This window comes from Giraffa tippelskirchi, chromosome 14 (assembly GCF_054371585.1).
Source record: "Giraffa tippelskirchi isolate mGirTip1 chromosome 14, T2T-mGirTip1v1.2.pri, whole genome shotgun sequence".
Taxonomy (NCBI): domain Eukaryota; kingdom Metazoa; phylum Chordata; class Mammalia; order Artiodactyla; family Giraffidae; genus Giraffa; species Giraffa tippelskirchi.
Genome location: NC_137288.1, coordinates 22,445,242 through 22,460,129, shown reverse-complemented (window position 1 = coordinate 22,460,129; position 14,888 = coordinate 22,445,242). Strand labels below are relative to the sequence as shown.

General features: G+C 39.8%; 1 protein-coding gene across 14 annotated transcripts in view; it reads left to right on the top strand.

Annotated features, from left to right (window-relative positions):
- DOK6 (docking protein 6) overlaps positions 1 to 14,888 on the top strand; it is a 364,846-nt gene that overhangs the window by 201,912 nt on the left and 148,046 nt on the right. For all 14 annotated transcript variants that reach the window (XR_014074854.1, XM_081562684.1, XM_081562696.1 and 11 more), the window contains exon 4: positions 3,806 to 3,925. Coding sequence is in view for 13 of the 14 variants with exons in the window: in XM_081562684.1 (XP_081418810.1) it covers positions 3,806 to 3,925 (120 nt within the window). In the remaining variant the exon portion in view is untranslated. The remainder of the gene's footprint in view (positions 1 to 3,805; positions 3,926 to 14,888) is intronic.

Genomic DNA, 14,888 nt, shown 5'->3' with positions numbered 1-14,888 from the left:
GACACGACTGAGTGACTGAACTGAGCTGAACTGAACTGATACATAATGAAAATGTTATTTAGGTTTCTGTGCCACAGAAAAGTTATTTATCTGAATTAAGAATTTGAGCATAGCTGCAGGCTACCTGAAAAAGACATGTAAATGAAAAAGCCCTTCCACCATGAAGAGGAAAATGCAGAAAACGTTGTAGGACATTTTCTGCCTTTATTTCTCCACAAAGAAATTTCATTATTTACACAATATGTATAGACCAAGATAGACGTTTGAAAGATAAAACGAAGACAAAAGGCACTGAATTTTTGGAAAAATAATTATTTAAAAATGCAGTGGGTTGAGATTATTGCGTTTGTATTTAATCTCCTCAGTTCTGTGAAAATAGAAAGGTAAAAGATGTAAGGTTAACTGGGAGAAAAACGCTAGTTAAATAATGATGGGGCAAAGTAAATTAACATGCAATAAAAGATATTAAAGGACTTCAATACAGAGCATTTGCCTAAGAAAGAACAAATGAAAGCACAGCTATAATTATTTGAAAGGTGACCATCAAAAACAGATTTTAAACCGCAAAGCCTTGTATAATTCTCAAACAAATGTACTTGTCTGCAACAAGACTGTTAGATCAAGTATGTAGACTACAAAGGTGAATACTTTTGACATGACATGAAAGTTTGGGGCTGATCTAACTGAACCAAACACAACCCAGAAGAGGACGGACAGACTGCCAACTGCTTCTCAGACTTGACCATGACCTCGGGGCTGACCAGTGCTGGTCACGGGCAGCGGTGTGGCTCCTGGACCTGCCTCTCCATTTCATTCTTGGCCACCCTCCATGCAGCCTGGTTCCTCCAGCACATCCGTGCAGACACACACATTCACACAGACACACAATGCTTACTCATACTCTCACACAAATGCCTCACGCACTCACATACTGATACACAGACCCACGTACTCACTCATCACTCACACTCTCACAAATACTCACACACTGACATACTCACACACACACTCATGTGCACTGATAGACACTTAGACACACTCACATGCACTGATACACACTCACACAAAGACACACACCAAAACACACACACACACACACTCCCTCCCTTTCCTGCTCGCCCTGCAAGTCCCTGAACAGGTTTCCTGCTCGCTGCTCAGCCCATGTCCTGGACCCCTGGCTCCTCCAGGCTCAGCCACAGCCCTCAGTTCAGTTCAGTTCAGTTCAGTCGCTCAGTCACGTCTGACTCTCTGCGACCCTATGGACTGCAGCACCCAGGCCTCCCTGTCCATCACCAGCTCCTGGAGCCTACTCAGACTCATGTCCATCGAGTCAGTGATGCCATCCAACCATCTCATCCTCTGTCATCCCCTTCTCCTCCATAGCCCTCAGAGAGTTGCAAAGATTCAGACACAGCTGAGGGACTAATCAAACAAGCAAGGGCTGGGACGGGGAGATCTCCAGTTTCAACAAACTCCCAGGAAATCTTGATTATGAGAATCCTAGGACCACACCCTGTGAACCACTGGACCATGAGACCACAAACATTTAAAAGGAACATTGGCACAAAGGTGCTTTGTCATATTTAACGCTTTTATTTTCACCCCAAATAGCATAGTGGCTACTCTTCTTTCTGTCTTTGGGGTCCTGGAAATACTTGAAGGTAGTCATGCAGATGAAGTGTTAACTGCATGTGACTTCTCTGGTGATTTAAAGTATTGTAGTTCGGAGAAACATTCCAAACATTGAAATGTAAAAAGAAAAAGCTGGAGTCATGTTGTCTTCCTTCCCAGAAATGTCAAGGACTTCTAGAGACACGTCATGGAAATTGGCTTGAGATTTTGATCATTGTTAGAAAAGCTTTCAAAACGTTCATAAATTATATAAGTCAAAACTCATATACCTAATAAAAATTATTTTCAATATATGCTGTTGTTGCTTCTATAAATTTTTTCTATGAAATTTTTTCTATGTTGCTAGAACAAAAAGGGATTTTTAGAAAACTTTGAGTCTCAGCAATGCCTTTTTGTCATTATAGTAGCCCTGGGCTTCCCTGATGACCCAGTGGTAGAGAATCTGCCTGCCAGTGCAGAAGACACAGGTTCAGTCCCTGGGTTGGGAAGATCCCCTGAAGAAGGAAATGGCAATCCACTCCAGACTTCTTGCCTAAGAATTCCATGGACAGAGGAGCTTGGTGAGCTACAGTCCATGAAGTCGCAGTCAGACACAATTCAGCAAATAAACAACATCATAGAGTGATTGGGATGGATTATTTTCTAGATTCCTGAGGAAAAGCCCACCACCCAAACCTGGCTTCTGGTTGTTCTTGAGCAAGGAGACAGGCCACATGAGACTCTACTTTATCCTTGACATAGGCAGGCGCAGTGACTAATACCACAGAGGACCAACCCTTACCTTTTGCAAAGAAAAATCACTTTTTGTGATTGGAAGATGGGAACTATCGTTTTTATGAGAATAGTACTCTGTGGGAAATTGTGTGTTCTTTTATTTTCTAACAATATTCCATGGTCTTGATAAAAGTAAAAATAAATGACAAATTTGATTTGACATCTCATTGGTCAAACTCAGTTTTGAAGCTAAGGCAGTATGACCCAGCACGGGAAGAAAGTGTTAGCCAGGTTTGATGGTGTTGGCCATGGAGCAGAGAAGTTGGTGCTCAAATCCCTGGAGTCAAGAAACCTTGTCACAGATGATGTTGTTACGGGGATTTAAAATCCCAAGGCAAGCGCTGGAGGGTCATCCACAGAGAGCAACAAGAGCTTTGAAGGAAATCTATATTAAATGGCTCTAGTACAGATTTATACTACATGAAAAAGTAAGAAGTTCCCCTTTTATCAAGACCATGGAGAATTGTTAGAAAGTAAAAAGAACCCACAGTCTCCCACAGAGTTCTATTCTCTGGGCAGATGTCAGTGGAAAGCTCTTATTCAATTTCTGTGAATCGGTTTGGGGGCTTGGTCCCAAATTTCTAACCTTACACTCTTTTGGATCTCTGCATATAAACTCTCCCACCTAGGTCTTATATTAGGTTAAAATTCATCATCCATGTTTGTGGAAGCATTTGATACTACAAGATTCTGTGTAGGTGTGAGATACTCTCATGTTTTCAGAAAAGGGAAAACACGGCAGAGTAACGGCAGTAAAAAGAGAGTGATCTAATTAATATCTTTAGGCAATTGGAGTTTTCTAAAGAGGAAAGTTATTTTCAATATCCTATCCCTAATATTTTAAAGATGTGTGTAGAAAAAAAGTGGTCACATTCTTTTGTTGATCTGTGATCCACTGCAGTTCAGAATGGCTCAAAGATCAGACCTTCCGTCTGCACAAACCAACGTTACATTCAGGAAGACATTCACGCGTTTAGTCTAGTTTGACATTTTCTAGCTATTCACTTACGTATTTTTACTTTATATTTAATTAAATATTATATACTTCATAATTTTTATATTTAATATTTAAATTAAGTAAGTTCTCTCCCCAAACTAAATCAATCTAAAGTATACTGGATAATAAACAAATCTTCTCAGTCTATTGTTTATAAATAAGATAATTACATAGGGATAACCTGAAATATCTTTAAGATACAATAGATGCAATGTTATAATGTCGAATCATGGGCAACAATTGTGGAGACTGTTTTATTTCACTTCTTGAATATAGCCTTCTGGTTTTCTGAAGGTGGATTTTTAAGGCTCACTGCTTACCTGGGTAGTTGGTTTGGGAAGCGGTCCTCTCCATCCTTCCCAGGCAGCCTTGCCTACTCTGATGGCCTGTGCTTCTTTTCAGAGCTGGAGGCTGAGGAGTGGTGCAAACACCTCTGCATGGAGTGTCTGGGGACCCGGCTCAATGACATCAGCCTCGGAGAGCCCGATCTCCTGGCGGCAGGCGTGCAGAGGGAACAGAACGGTAAGTGCGCGGCTCCTTCCTTCCCTTTAAAGTGCATGAGGAGTTGTCGAACTTTGAAAGGACCTCAGAAATGTTTTGGACCAATCGTTTTTTTTTTTTTTAATTAGTTTTAATTGGAGGATAATCTCTCTACAATATTTTCTTGTCTTCTGCCATGCAACAATGTGAACCAGCTACTAGTATAAATAGGTCCCCTCCCACTTGAACCTCCCCCCCAGCCCCCACCCCATCCCACCCCTTCAGGTTGTCACAAAGCACCAGGTTGAGTTTGTGACAAGCACCTTTATTATACAGCAACTTCCCATTAGCTCTCTGTTTTACATATGGTGACGTATATGTTTCAGTGCTAGTCTCTCAATTTGCCCCACCCCCTCCATCCCCCACTGTGTCCAAAGTCTGTTCTCTATGTCTATGTCTCAGTTATTGCCCTGCAAATATGTTCATCCTTACCATCTTTCTAGATTGCGTATGTATCCGTTAATATTACTACATTTCTTTTTCTCTTTCTGACTTACTTCATTCTGTATAACAGGCTCTAGGTTCATCTATCTCACTAGAACTGACTCAAATGCCTTCCTTTTTATTGCTGAGTAATATTCCATTGTGTATATGTACCATAGGTTCTTTATCCATTCATGTTTGTTGGACATTCAGGCTGCTTTCATGTCTTAGCTGTGTAAATAGTGCTGCTATGAACACTGGGGTACATCAGACCAATCCTTTTTAAAGGAAAGTATACTGATCAACCTCACCTATTAAGGATCTGTCTCAAGACTGCATACAACCTAGAAAAATGCTAAAGTACAGCCCAGGTTCCCTACATTCTTACTCTGTGACATTGCCATTTATTTCAATAAATAATCAATACATTAACTCACTGTACATAAGGGTTTGAATGGACAGTAGTAGTCCTACATTTTCTTAAACCATTGTCATAGATTTGAAGTCTAAATAAACAAGCTTGGCCTATGTTGATTTTCAGTAGATTTTAGGGAATGTGGAGAATATTATATCTTTGCTTGGGCTGCCATAACAAAATACCATAGACTGGGTGGCTTGTAAAACAGGAATTAATTTCTCACAGCTTTGGAGGCCGAATTCTTGCTGTGGACCCATGTGGTGGAGGGAGAGACGAATAAGCTGTCTCCTGTCTTTTCTTAGAAGGGTGCTAATTCATTATGAGGGCCCCATCCTCATGACCTCATCTAAACTTAATTAATCCCAAAGCCTCCATCTCCTGATCCTATCACCTTGGAAGTTAGGGCTTAAACCTATGAATTGAGGAAGACACAATTCAGTCCACAGCATCAGTTCAGTTCAGTCACTCAGTCGTGTCCAACTCTTTGTGACCCCATGGACTGCAGCATGCCAGGTCTCCCTGTCTATCACCAACTCCAAGAGTTTATTCAAACTCAAGTCCATTGAGTCGGTGATGCCATCCATCCATCTCATCCTCTGTCGTCCCTTTCTTCTCCTGCCTTCAATCTTTCCCAGCATCAGGGTCTTTTCCAATGAGTTGGCTCTTCCCATCAGGTGGTCAAAGTATTGGAGTTTGCGCTTCAGCATCAGTCCCTCCAATGAATATTCAGGACTGATTTCCTTTAGGATAGACTGGTTGGATCTCCTTGCAGTCCAAGGGACTCTCAAGTGTCTTCTCCAACACCACAGTTCAAAAGCATCAATTCTTCAGTGCTAAGCTTTCTTTATAGTCCAACTCTCACATCCATACACGACTACTGGAAAAACCATAGCTTTGACTAGATGGATCTTTATCAGCAAAGTAATGTCTCTACTTTTTAATATGCTGTCTAGGTTGGTCATAGCTTTTCTTTCAAGGAGCTAGCATCTTTTAATTCCATGGCTGCAGTCACCACCTGCAGCAATTTTGGAGCCCCCAAAAATAAAGTCTGACACTGTTTCCACTGTTTCCCCATCTATTTGACGTAGGTCATACCTGAATGGTCAAGTTGTTTTCCCTACATTCTTCAACTTAAGTCTGAATTTGGCAATAAGAAATTCATGATCTGAGCCACAGTCAGCTCTTGGTCTTATTTTTGCTGACTGTATAGAGCTTATCCTTCTTTGTCTACAAAGAATACAGTCAATCTGATTTTGGTATTGGTCATCTGGTGATGTCCACATATAGAGTCTTCTCTTGTGTTGTTGGAAGAGGGTGTTTGCTATGACCAGTGCATTCTCTTGGCAAAACTCTGTTAGCTTTTGCCCTGCTTCATTCTGTACTCCAAGGCCAAATTTGCCCATTACTCCAGGTATTTTTTGACTTCCTACTTTTGCATTCCAGTCCCCTATAATGAAAAGGACATCTTTTTTGAGTTTTAGTTCTAGAAGATCTTGTAGGTGTTTATAGAGCTGTTCAACTTCAGCATTGCTGATTGGGGCATAGACTTGGATTACTGTGATATTGAATAGTTTGCCTTGGAAACCAACAGAGATCACTCTGTTGTTTTGAGATTGCATCCAAGTACTGCATTTTGGACTCTTGTTGACTATGATGGCCACTCCATTTCTTCTAAGGGATTCTTGCCCGCAGTAGTAGATATAATGGTCATCTGAGTTAAATTCACCCATTCCAGTCCATTTTAGCTCACTGATTCCTAAAATGTTGATGTTCACTCTTGCCATCTCCTGTTTGACCACTTCCAATTTCACACTACACTTCCATACTACACCTGAAAGTGAAAGTGAAAGTCTCTCAGTTGTGTCTGACTCTTTTCGACTCCATGGACTATATAGTCCGTGGAATTCTCCAGGCCAGAATACTGGAGTGGGTGGCCTTTCCCTTCTCCAGGGAATCTTCCCAACCCAGGGATCGAACCCTGGTCTCCTGCATTGCAGGCAGATTCTTTACCAGCTGAGCCACAAGGGAAGCCCATACTATACCTAAGGAAGTACAATACATGAAAACAAAGAGTGTAAATAACAAAATTGAGGTTTATGTGACATATTACTGCACTGTTCTCTAATTTAACTTTTATGATGTCTCTTTAGAATTTACACTGCACCTTCTTGCCTAACGCCTCTGAATAATGAAATCAGAGTAATGTTACGAGCTTCTTCCCCCTCCATTTTTAAAACTAACTATCATCACTGGAAGATCTAGTGGTATGAAAGTAGAAACTTTCTAGTGTTATTAATTTCTAATGACTAGTGTTTTTGAAAAGGCTGAGGGATATTGGTGAAGCTTGACACTAGTTGTTAAAAGAAATTCTGGAATAATCTGTGGTTTATACACTAGACAGCACAGGTAAAAATGCATCAGGATAACACTGATGGTGATTTTGTTAAAAACTAATAACATTCTGATAACCATCACTATCTCATAGACCATTAAAAATCATTACTTTTTGTTTTTTGCTGAATTGAAGAAAATGTTTTCTCCCCATTGACTAATCATGAGCATATACAGGCACAAACTTTGCCTATGTTGCTAGTTTCAGAAAGTCACGAAGGCATTCCTGTGACTCTTTTTCTGGCTTCTTTTTGATATTTCAGTTTCTTTCCCACACTTTCTTGGATTTCATCTCTCTGACTTATTTTCTGATAACTGTGCTAAGTACAGAACATCCATAATCATACTGCTTAAAATACACTGCTCATTCTCAGTTTGAGGGAAGAAGGAAAAAACTCTACCAATAAACATTTGTCAAGTACTACATACAGAAAATACAAAGAAAGTGAATAAATTAGGCCTGTGGGTGGAATCATTACTGTGTGCAACTTGTTTGGTGCGAATTATATGCTTTTGCCTTAAAGACCTGGAGTGGTATATGGTTCCTATCCAAATATATAATGTACTCTTTTTGTTATTATAATTTTTGTTGCAGATTTGATAATAATGTCAAAGTAATTTACCTACTATATAAAGGTAAAATTTTAATATAAATTTTTTTAGGATAGGACAAACACAGAATTAAATAGCCAGAGCTATGTAAGAAGCACAAGCAGATTTAGCCTAGTAAGTAAACTCTTTAGGACACAACTTGAATGTGGGCTACACCCCTTAAATAGATCAGGTTCTTTAGTCGCTTCTAATTTCAGTTTGCTACTGTGTAAAAATAAACTAATACTGATTTATGGTGTTATCATGATGGTTACAGGAGATCATATAAAATAAAGACTAACTGATGCTTAGTTTTTAAAAAAAAAAAAAAGCACAAGTCTGTTTATTTAAGCCCAAGTAAAAATAAAGAAATCAAAAATTAATTCCTGCATATAGTTTAGAGAAGACCTGTCAGGGGACGTTCAGCTTTAAGGATCCCACATGTTTTCTTCCTCTGTGTGCCATTTCTCAGGACTCCCTGTTCCTTCTCAGTTCCTGGACAACAGGAGCGAGCAGAGCTGCACGCAGTTCTCAGGACTGAGACCACGGGACAGGGCGCCTGCTTGGAATCCCCTCAGTGACTCCCTTCAGTGACCTTGCACTTAAAGGACTGTCCATTTTGTTGCAACTGATGAAATGTCATTCTTTTTAATGGCTGAGTAATCATTTTATTGAAGATATATAAGCATGCATTTCTGCAAGTAAAGTACCCTTGTTTCACTCGAGACTTGGGTCCCCTGCGTCCTTCTTCTCGTCAACTCCATTCCCCAGGTCCCGGTCTACGAAGACCATGAGAAAGACCTAAAGTTATAATGTCATCCAATGCTTTTTAAATAATCCTAAATTCATGCAAAGGGGACGACAGAGGATGAGATGGTTGGATGGCATCACCAACTCGATGGACATGGGTTTGGGTAGACTCCGGGAGTTGGTGATGGACAGGGAGGCCTGGCGTGCTGCGATTCATGGGGTCGCAAAGAGTCGGACATGACTGAGCGACTGAACTGAACTGAATACTTAGTTAGAGGAGGTAGTGTTTGATCCATTTAAATGACTTCCTGAAAGTACATGGTACCCTAAAGGAAACGCAGACATCACAGGCACACACACACACACTCACACACACACACTCACACACACATTGAGACTCTTCCATATTTATCTTTCAAAGGAAAATCATAGCTGGGGAATTTCTTATCCCTAGGAAGCACCTTTCACATGGGTGAATTTCTCCCTGACTCCCAAGGCCATGGACATAGCCATTTCTCCCATCTCTTCCAGTTTACATACACTTTCTTTAAAATGCTTCCTGAAGTCCAGATAACAGCACCTTTCTTTCATTTCTTTTGACCCATTGAGGTCTAGCTACAACTTTGTAAGACAGTAATTTATACCGTAGGACAATGTGGAAGGCATAAACCTCAACAGAATGTCAAAATGGCAGCCTCGTCTATTGGTAGCTCAAAAATCCCAGTGAATATGTGTATACATGCTGCCAAGACACACACACACACACACACACACACACACACACACACACAGATTGGCACAGTCTGTTATTGGCATTCCCCACTTTTGTCACTTCCTAATCAATGGACCTCTTCCATAAATATGATAATCCCATTTCAAGGTCCACCCTGAAATCACTAGAAGTGATCTATAAAATCTCATGCTGAAGACTGAGATTGCTCGTTAGTCAACTTGAACCTTCTCCCTTGAGCCCCAGAATTGCTTTAGGGACACACCTGTTCCTTAGAAAGGACACCCACTCATTTTACTACATGCAGGGAAAGTATTTGTTGTTTTAGCTAACGCAAGTATTTTTTAAAACAATGTTATCTTATAAAGCTGTCCTTCCACAGTTTGCAATCATAACACCTCTTCATATAAACAAAACTTTAACTTCCTGATACATGCTTGAAGTCATTAACATGTTCAGATTAGAATCATTCCTTTATGAAAGATTTATTACAGATTCAGGGGCTTCTCCTTAAGGCATCTCAGAGTTAAATTCTATCATTTCTTTTTCATCAGAAACATTATTTTAACATTTTATCAATGATGGGCTTGGATTCAGTTTGAAATTACTCCTAAGCAATGAGATGCACATGTGTACAGAATTGATGTCATAAATTATTGTATCGTTCGTGGCTCATGGTTGTCTTGTGGGGTCCCATCACCAAGAGAAGACCACTACTCAGTCCCGACCACAGCATATTTCTTGACATTCAAAATGGCTACTTGTCCTTGAATGTTTTCCTGACTCGTTAAACAGCTTGGTCTTATTTACTATGAGGCTAGCTAGGAATAAACATTTGTGCGAATAATTGTTTATTTATTCTTTTAATTGAAGGAAAATTGCTTTACAATGTTGTCATGGTTGCTGCGGTACAACAGCACAATTCAGCCATAATTACACATATATCATCGCTACTGAGTCACCCTCCCCTCCCCACCCCCCACCCCCCCCAGACCGTCACAGGGCGCCTAGCTGGGTACTCTGTGTTACACAGCAACTTCTCACCTGCTATCTGTTTTTACGCATTGTGGTGTATATATGTCCATGCTTCTTTCTCCATGTTTGGATCCTTCCTTCCCCCACTGTATCCACAAAGCCGTTCTCTATGTCTGCATCTCCATCCCTTCCCTGCGAATGGGTTCATCAATATCATTTTTCTAGTTTCCGTGTATTTGCATTATTAATATACTGGGCATGGTTTTGTTCAGTCACTAAGTCGTGTCTGACCCTTCACGACTCCATGGACTGCAGCATGCCAGGCTCCCCTGTCTCTCATCATCCTGGAGTTTGACCAAGTTCATATACCCTGCAAATAATTTTTAAAGGTATAACGTGTGTTGCTAAGATAAAAGTGGTTATTGATTAAATTCTTTGCTTTAATCATCTTTGTCTAATGTTGTCAGCTGTTTTCCTATTGATTTAGAATCTGACACAGTATACGAGAAAGTAAGGGAGGCTAGCACGCCACACCCACCCACCCACACACAGACACACACACACACACATACACACACACTTATTCTTAGACTTCGGATTACACTACCACAAAAGAGTGCATATGAAGTGGACAATCTGAACTTTAACTTCTTACAGGTTTCAGAATCTTCACATCTTTCAGCTATTTTAAGATAACCTATACTGACCTTGTGGCTGACCTTGTGACTTCCTTTGTGGCTCAGCTGGTAAAGAATCTGCCTGCAATGTAGGAGACCTGGGTTCGATCCCTGGGTTAGGAAGATCCCCTGGAGAAGGGAAAAGCCACCCACTGCAGTATTCTGGCCTGGAGAATTCCATGGGCTGTATAGTCCATGGGTCAGACATGACTGAGCGACTTTTTTTTTTCTGCTGACCTTAGAAAATATTGCGGTACAGTGTTACAATCATATTTATTTAGAAAGAAGTCTCACAATACATAATAGCAATCCTAGGAAACAAATGAACGTATTAATCACTAATAGCAGAGGTAAGCATCACACCCAAAAAGCCAGCCACTTGTAGGAAGTTCCTGCTGTTACAGCTGCAAGTGGATTCAAGGATCTGTTCTGCTATTCATACAAGAGATCACCCTCCAGAACAAAATGGAGAAGTGACCTCAGACTTTGTCATCTGGTTAATTCAGAGGCAGATTTGAGGGTTTGGTTTTTTCCCAGGACCAAGAGTCCCTGCTTAGAAATGGGCTAGAATTCTCATGAATTCCTACTTTTAGCCAAAGAATGTGTGTATAACCTTTCTCCGGGAGCAAAACAGTATTCCAGTGTTGTTTGTAAATTATTTACTTGGGTTACCCTAGTAACCATGCTCCCTACATTCCACTCAGACATGCTTGTATGTCATTCACTCATTCATTATTCATTCATCAAAGGTTTTTGAGGCTTTGCTGTGTGAGAACTAAGCTGAGGAAGTGTGGTGGTGGTTTAGTCACTGAGTTGTGTCTGACTCTGGTGACCCCGTGGACTGTAGCCCTCCAGGCTCCTCTGTCCATGGGATTCTCCAGGCAAGAACACTGAGTGGGTCACCATTCCCTTCATACAAAGTAGGGCCATTACTTTTAAGAGGCTCACAGAGTAGTAAGCGAGACAAAGTCACACCCACAAGGTGTATCAACCCTTGTTTATTTTTCTATGTTTCTTAAATCTTTTAAAAAATAATTTATTTATTTTTAATTGAAGGATGGTTGCTTTACAATATTGTGTTGGTGTCTGCCACACATCAACATGATGTGTCTGCCACACATCTCAGTAAGTATCTCTGGGATGTTGGGCCAGATGTCTGTATTTCAATAACCCCAGGAACCCTAATATGCACTAAAGTTTGAAAACTCAGGGTAATAAACTGCTGATTAAAATTAGCTTCAGAACATCTACCAATGATTTTAGGAAAATCATTCCTAAAATGATTGAATGATTTCTTGCAAAGTTTCTTGCATTTCTTACAAACTTTCAGCCATAGGTATGCCGTGATCTTGGTCACACAGAGAAAGCTCGATAGATTGAACTATGATGAGAAACCAGGTTAAATGACTCCTCATTTCACAGAAAACAAGCACAAGCGTACACACACACACAAAGAGAAAAGAAAAGAAGTCTCAGTATTCGCTAATATCACTGTGGGTATATCCAACTTTTCATGATTCATTATTTTCCTGTTACAGTAAAACTATAGTGTAAAGCTTGAAAGTCAGACCCTTAGCCTGAGGAACATAAGTGGCCAAACTCAATACATCATCAAGTTCTTGTCCACATCTCATGAGCTGTGGGGCCAGGGTCAAGGGACTAAAGTGCTCTAAACTCAGATTCCTGCACTTGAGGATGGTACTGATGGTACACATCCCATAGGATGGTACTAAGGATTAAATACCACATGTAAAGCAAGTAGCACAACGTCTACCAGGAAAGTCAGTATTTCTCTAGCATATTGTGAATGTCTTTGATTCATTCACATCAAGACGTGTTAAACAAGAGAATTCTGGGCCTCACCCCACACCTTTAAAGTAAGTATCTCTGGGATGTTGGGCTAGATATCTGTATTTTAATAACCCCAGGGACCCTAATATGCACTAAAGTTTGAAAACTCAGGGTAATAAACTGCTTATTAAAATTAGCTTCAGAACATCTACCAATGATTTTAGGCAAATCATTCCTAAAATGATTGAATGATTTCTTGCAAAGTTTCAAAATTTCTGACATAAATTTAATAATAGCATCCTTGTATTACCTTCTTAATATCTGTCTACACTGTATTGATAGCTCCTTTTTTACTTCCTGTGGGTTATTTGTGGCTTTTTTTCCTCTTAGTCAGCATCATCAGATATTAACTTATTTATTAAACCTTTTTTCAGTATTATTTAAAATGTGTTGCTTTCTGCTCTCACTCACTATGCCTAATCACCATTAGTTGCTCCACCATTTTGGGTTTAATTGCAAGATTCTTTTTCAAATCTTTTAGGTGGATGTTTAGATCATTAATTTTCAGCCTTTCACTTTTAAAATATATTTTATGAAGTTCTGAATTTTTCTTTGAGCATCGTTTAAAATCCTAATTGTAGTAATAACATTCTCAGAGCTCAGATTATAATAAATGTTAAAATCAGAGCAGAAAGTGGGAAAAATGTTTTTAATTTCCATCTGCCATAAAAGAAAAATTGAAAATATTATCTCTGATTATAGACTTTGTAAATAAAACTTTTATTGCTTAATAGAGATTCAAATTACCCAAACGATTCAAGAAAAAAATAGAAAATCTAAAGATCCCTGTATCCATTCAAGAAATTAAAATGAAAAATGTACAACTTCCCATACACAAACTCCAGTCACATACTGTGCACTCTTGAATTCTATTTAAAGGAGAAATAATGTTAGTCCTATGCAAACTTTTTCAGAAAGCAGAAGAGGAGGGATTATTTCACAATTGATTTTATGAAGCCACTATAACCAGATACTGAAGCTAGAAAAAGTCAACATAAGAAAATTGCAGGCAGATATCATTCATGAAAAAGTTGGCTTGAAACTCAGCATTCAGAAAACTAAGATCATGGCATCCCATCCCATTACTTCATGGCAAATAGATGGGGAAAAAGAATGGAAACAGTGACAGATTTTATTTTCTTGGGCTCCAAAGTCACTGTAGACGGTGACTGCAGCCATGAACTTAAAAGACACTTACTTGCTCCTTGGAAGGAAAGCTATGACAAACCTAGACCGCGTATTAAAAAGCAGAGACATCACTTTGCTGACAAAGGTCTGTCTAGTAAAAGCTACGGTTTTTCCAGGAGTCATATACAATGTGAGAGTTGGACCATAAAGAAGGCTGAACGCCAAAGAATTGATGCTTTCAAATTGTGGTGCTGGAGAAGACTCTTTCGAGAGTCCCTTGGACAGCAAGGAGATCAAACCAGTCAATTCTAAAGGAAGGCACAGATAAATAGAACAGTATTATGAACTCTATTGGAGAAGGCGAGGGCGGGAAGATATGGGAGAATGGCACTGAACCATGTGAATTATCATGTGAAACGAATCGCCAGTCCAGTTTCTATGCATGATACAGGGTACTCGGGGCTGGTGCACCGGGGTGACCCAGAGGGATGGGATGGGGATGGAGGTGGAAGGGGGTTTCTGGAAGGGGATGTACACCCATGGTGGATTCATGTCAATGTATGGCAAAACAAATACAATATTGTAAAGTTAAAAAATAGATAAATAAACTAATTAAGAAAAAAAAAGAAAAAATAAAGGAAATCAGTCCTAAACATTCATTGGAAGGACTGATGCTAAAGCAGAAGTCCCAATACTTTGGCCACCTGATGCAAAGAGCTGACTCATTGGAAAAGACCCTGATGCTGGGGAAGATTGAAGGCAAAAGAAGGGAACAACTGAGGATGAGATAGTTAGATGGCATCACTGAGTCAATGGACATTAATTTGAGAAAAGTTCGGGAGAAAGTGGAGGGCAAGGAAGCCTAGCGTGCTGCAGTCCATGATATTGCAAAGAGTCAGGCATGACTTAGTGACTGAACAACAGTAACAACATGTAGATACAGATACAGGCTTTCATTGAAGATAACTGATGGGACAATGTTCTTTCTTCATTTCTCAGCTATACAACTTA